Source organism: Heptranchias perlo, chromosome 7 (assembly GCF_035084215.1).
Source record: "Heptranchias perlo isolate sHepPer1 chromosome 7, sHepPer1.hap1, whole genome shotgun sequence".
NCBI classification, from domain to species: Eukaryota; Metazoa; Chordata; class Chondrichthyes; order Hexanchiformes; family Hexanchidae; genus Heptranchias; species Heptranchias perlo.
Genome location: NC_090331.1, coordinates 54,867,094 through 54,872,897, shown reverse-complemented (window position 1 = coordinate 54,872,897; position 5,804 = coordinate 54,867,094). Strand labels below are relative to the sequence as shown.

Genomic DNA, 5,804 nt, shown 5'->3' with positions numbered 1-5,804 from the left:
TCTATTCCATTCATCTTTGTTTATCTAATATCTCCACTCAAAAAATATTGCAAAGCTTCACAATTAATTCATCATAACATTCATTCATTTTGATCGGTGGACTACAGTTCATATTATTGAACAAGGTGCAAAATCAAAAATGAATAATATTGCATAAATATCTCAAAAATCCCTGTTCGCATGAATATTGTATTTCGTATCATTGGTCTAAGCTTTTTTATTTTGAGATAACGTTTCCAACTTACGAGCTGTTTCGAGGATCTGAAATGTTATTATGTTTGCTAACCATAAGACATATTATTTGCTAACTTGTGGTCAAACCACTTCCTATAATGACAACAATGTTTATCGCTTTAGACCTAATGACTTTTCCTACGCCAGCAAATTAAACACGCTATTTATGATGTTTTGCAACTTGCATTCATTTTTTATTAGAGAACAATAACATTAAAATGATGTCTCCAGTACTTTCCAGAGCCACTGTTGTAAAACTAATATGTTGCACGAGACCCATGGGAAGAAAACATAATTTTCACTATGCAACTTTTAATATCACTTTTTAATGCGTTTTTTTTAACCACAATTAACATTAATCGCTTATGTCTTCTCATAAATCGTTACAGTATTATTGGCATTCTCTAATACTGTTGTTTTCTACATCTATTGTCATATTATGCTTTGTCTAAATGCCGACACCAGCGTAAATACTGACTACAAGGGCATGAACATGACAATTTTTTGCAGGATATAAACTGGAAGAAAACACTGGGAATCCTTCTTTCATATTTTCTAATAGTAAACATTTCTGCTCAAAATATTCCAAACGCATTATTATTAATATATATGACAGTGCTGTACTGTTTTTATTCTATGGCATAGGGGACACGGTACTAACTAAACCATTTAACAGCAATGATATAGGTTCCGTCTATGCATTATTTAATATTAATTATGCATCTCAAACGCTTTTGCTACATTGTAATTTCCCATAAGGGGATCTCGATAGAAACTATTCTGTGATATCCACACTGAAGACCAGTTATGCTTTAATTTAACATTTCACGCGTGTATCTCGCAACTTAGCTCATAGGTTTCGCTTCTCGTCGGTAAAGTATTGTTTTTCATTGATTTTGAAAACCAAAGTAACTACGGCGATGATGACAACAACAACAAATTCATCATCATTATCATCATCGCTATCAGCGTCATCATTACTACCACTATTAACACCGGGAGTAGCTGGTCCACACAGATTCTCCATCTTCCAAATCCTCTCTGGAATATTAAACTTCTAACAGCAAATGTTGCTTTGCCTTACGTTATATCTGACCATGGACATCGGATAAATTTGTAATAGCTACAGGTAACGGATTAACCTTTAGCAGTCGCGTGTTTCTAGCTAAATGTTTGTCGTGCGGAGGCTAAAACAAATCTTAGCAAATTAATTTGAAGAATATACAAGTCACTAGTTTGGTTTTGAAAGAAAATAGGATGGAGAAAAATACTTTTTATAACTTTTGGCCGAAAATATCTTTCTTTAATGCCCCAAATATTATAAGCACAAATATGGTGTTTAATGTGAAATTAAATCGACGATCTAAATGCGTAACAGACTTGGACAGAGAGGGAGAGAGAGATGCATACGCGCACAGCTAAACGGTCTCAAAACCATATCAAGTTATTACCTAAAATAAAGTACAATCCTATAAAGTACATCACACAATAGCTGAAAGAGTTTCAAAAATGTTAAAAGAAAATAAAACTTTATTCAAATATGCCATACATATCAGCGGAGAGGGCATTGCCCCTGTGTTGACGTCTTGTGATGTACATTACAAGTCAAATATACATTTCAGTGTTTAAATGTCTGAAAGATCTACCACAATAAACCAATGAAGAACATGCTAAAGAATCCCCATACATGTTATCCGAATATGTGCACTTCATACAAACGTGAAAGATAGAGGGAACCAGCTGGAGAAGACAGTTGTCTGCATTGGTGTATATAAAGAGAGATAAAAGAAGCAATGGCATGACGAGAGGCTGAGTGGGAAGATAGATATTATCAAAGAGAATACGCAAATAAGGAAAGGGAAAGACAAAATATTAAGGTGCGATTGGAAGAAATCCGACTTCACATTGTCAACAAAAACACGTTATGGCATTTCCATTCCAACTGACTAAATACACCAAAATAATCATCTGAACTGAAGGAACAAAACTGTTAAACTTGATACTTCTATTTACCTACAAAGCTCGCCCGCGTTCAACCAAAAGTGTGATGAGAAAGATGCTATTATCAGAACCCGATAAGAACAGCAAAACAAAATCAGAACATAATGATCTGGCTAAATGTACAGGGAAATGCTGTAATGTTCATTTTATTAATCAGACTGTCAATTTCACCCCAGAGGCCAAAACCCAGAGCATCCGGGCATGCGATCATCGGCTGAGGACAGGGGCTGTCCTCTAATTCTTCTCTACCTGGATGTATTTGCCTGTCGCTAGGCCGCCTTCATCATCCACTGACAGATGCTTGTATTTATTTGCTTATAAACCTGTTACAATAAATGATTATTCGAACAGCGTCATTCGTACCTTAATGACGAGCACTAGTTTGATGAATGACACATCGGGAGAAAGGAAGCACGGGTCATTTTGACCAGTCGTTCCTTCGCATTGACATAACACTTTTTCTTTGCACCAAAAAGATAATATTTCGAGACACTTGCGGGGCTGGATGTGAATTGGCCCCAGCTGCAAGATCATCATTAGTGTAGTATCAGCTTGCAACCTGCTCTCAGCTTCGGGATGGAAAGAATAAGAAAAGAAATAATTCTGATGGAACGGGGGCTGCATAGTCCTGCTGGCAAAAGGGTTTCGAATTTGTCAGACTCAGCTGGAAATGCAGTGGAGGAGGCCCTTGAAAATTCTCATCACAGTGGTCGTCTCAGCCCCAGACCAACTTCCGCCTCCCTTCACAACACTGTTGGGGACACCCCAACAAACGGCAAATTTGAGATAGACAATTTATTCCATCATCAACATTCGAGCGACAGCACGTCCTCGTCTGAAATTTCGTCTTCGGAAACCAGGAAAAAATTCTCCCTTTACTCAGAACTTGCTAGTCGGGAGAAAGAAGCAGATATGAACAGTGATGTTGATGTGGGCTGTTCGACACTCCGCTCTCCAGCCGGCGTCAGTGCAACGCAGCTGAAAGAAAATACAAACAAAGGTAAACATTTATTTGTTAAACGTCGCTCTAAAATCAAGCTGCTTACATCTGCACAAGGTCTAGTGAAAGTACAGAAAAATAATTCATTTTGAAGAAGGTCGTGTTGTGATGCAGCAAAGGTTCGGAATGCACTGCCACTGATAGTTTGACAATACAGATACACTGGGTATAAATAAACTGTAAGAACAAATGTGCACTTTTCAGAATAATCGTGTTTATTACTGGTAAGTATTTTATTTTCCAATTAAGTACCACAGGCCCGTAAAAACATACATTTCCCTTGGAAGTTGTATTGCAAGATACATTTGGATTAAAGCAATAACATTGATATTAACATTGAAAGCGCTGACGGTGTTAAATCAAAGTATTTTACTTAATAAATAATCGTGAGAAAAAGTCATCATTATTCGAAATTGCGCAAAATCCTTATTTTTACGCCAACAATATTTCCTGTATTATGAAACATATCAGTAAAAGTGTAAATATTTGCATGACATTATGCTGAGAATATTCGTTTGTACCATTATCGAAATTGTACACCATGGATATAAGGACTTAAATACTAAAAATAAATAGAACTACATTTTACTTTGTTTGGTATTGAAACCTTTGTATTGAAATTTCAGAGGTTTTTCAAACGGGGCCTTTATCTTATCCTTAACAAAAGATTTTGATACTAAAACAACTTCCCAGTTCAGTGGTGCGCTTAGCTTATGGTTCAAAATACTGAAAAGTAAAATATTTAAGAATACCAAATGGCTCTGTAGATGAGGCAAAATGCGTGAGAAGTGCCTGGAGGTTATTCATTCCGTGTTAATTCAGATGCCAAATGGATGAATACCTCAGAACCTTTATCTATACATAATTACCGAAACTTACCACAAATTAACTAGATATATTTGGTTATGCAGAGACTCATAGAACTTTATTGACTCTAATAACAGTCCCCATTTGTAATAATGACAGCCAGCATTAATTATGTGGCATCAATGTTGCTTTATTAATTTGTACTCATGGGTTACCGATCTTTAACGTTTTTATTTTTTTCTTCCCAGTGTATTCTGACAATGGTAGTTCAACTAATACTTCGTCGAATGGGTCAAATATTACGAATCTGAACGGCAACTCCAGTTCAATAGGCAACTCGGGTTCTGGTCCTGACCAGGTGAGACGGTATCGAACAGCGTTCACCCGAGAACAAATCGGTAGACTAGAGAAAGAGTTTTACAGAGAAAACTATGTATCCAGACCCAGGCGATGTGAACTGGCGGCCGCTTTAAATCTACCCGAAACTACTATCAAGGTGCATACTGTTTAACTCGTGCCTTATATCCACCTTTGTATAAATGTATTGCGCTTTTTGATTTAATGTACGTATATTGAAATGATAAAATTTTATGACATAAATGTTTCGTATCCATTATTATTCAGATTAATTGGTGTAAATGTGCCAATTATTGATGCAGACTCAATATAATATCCTTTTAAATAACTGTAGATATGTTGTAACGCTTAACATTTCATAAATGATCATGTTTTATTTTATTTACACTAACAACACTATTTGCAAAGCATTTATTTCTGATTGAGGTTTGCAATATGCTAAATAGCAAAATTGGGCTGCAATGTGTTGACGCTATGCATTTTCTTTCTTGCTCCAGGTTTGGTTTCAGAACCGGCGGATGAAAGATAAAAGGCAGCGACTAGCCATGTCATGGCCCCACCCGGCTGACCCAAGTTTTTACACCTACATGATGACCCACGCGGCGGCCACTGGAAGCTTGCCTTACCCTTTCCACTCTCACGTCCCCCTGCACTACTATCCACACGTTGGCGTCACTGCGGCTGCAGCTGCCGCTGCCGCCACAGGTGCCACGCCCTTCCCCACCTCCATTCGCCCGCTCGACACCTTCCGCGCTCTCTCCCACCCTTATTCGCGGCCCGAGCTTCTCTGTAGCTTCCGCCACCCAGGCCTCTACCAGTCCCCACACGGGATCAACAGCAGCGCGGCCACAGCGGCGGCTGCAGCCGCGGCAGCCGCAGCAGCCTCCACGCCCTCCGGCGCCACTCCTTGCTCGTGCCTCAGTTGCCACAGCAACCAGAGCGGCGCACTGGGGCCCAGGAGCGCGAGCTCCGACTTCACGTGCACCGCCACTGCGCAGAGGTCGGAGAGCAGCTTTCTTCCTTACTCGGCCGCAGTGCTCAGCAAATCAGCGGCGGTGTCACCGCCTGGCCAGCGGGAGGAGTCCTCTCTTACCAGATAACTCACCCCGGCGGTGGTTCTCACCAAGGCCAATGAAGACACAAGTGGTACACTGTCAAACTCATGTTTTTTTTACCCATCCCTCCCTAGTAATTGCTGATTTGGTGCAAACATGGAACATTTTCCATCAACGCCCGTTTTAAAGAGATATGCTATCCTTTTAGTATGGGCTACATAGCCATTTTCGTTGATAAACATTCTTCCCAGATCTCATTTTATCAGGTTCTACTCGTTTAGAAACTTCCCCTAAGGTTTCTTGAAAAGTTATTTTAATTGTCCTCTTAATTTTACTAGACTGTACAGAAA

The 5,804-nt window shown here is 39.2% G+C and overlaps 1 protein-coding gene across 1 annotated transcript; it reads left to right on the top strand.

Annotated features, from left to right (window-relative positions):
• The first annotated feature begins 2,811 nt into the window (after positions 1-2,811).
• Positions 2,812-5,499, top strand: evx2 (even-skipped homeobox 2). The gene is made up of 3 exons (XM_067986803.1): positions 2,812-3,235; positions 4,291-4,538; positions 4,897-5,499. The coding sequence occupies exons 1-3, from the start codon at positions 2,812-2,814 to the stop codon at positions 5,497-5,499; spliced, it is 1,275 nt and encodes a 424-aa protein (XP_067842904.1).
• The last annotated feature ends 305 nt before the right edge of the window (positions 5,500-5,804 follow it).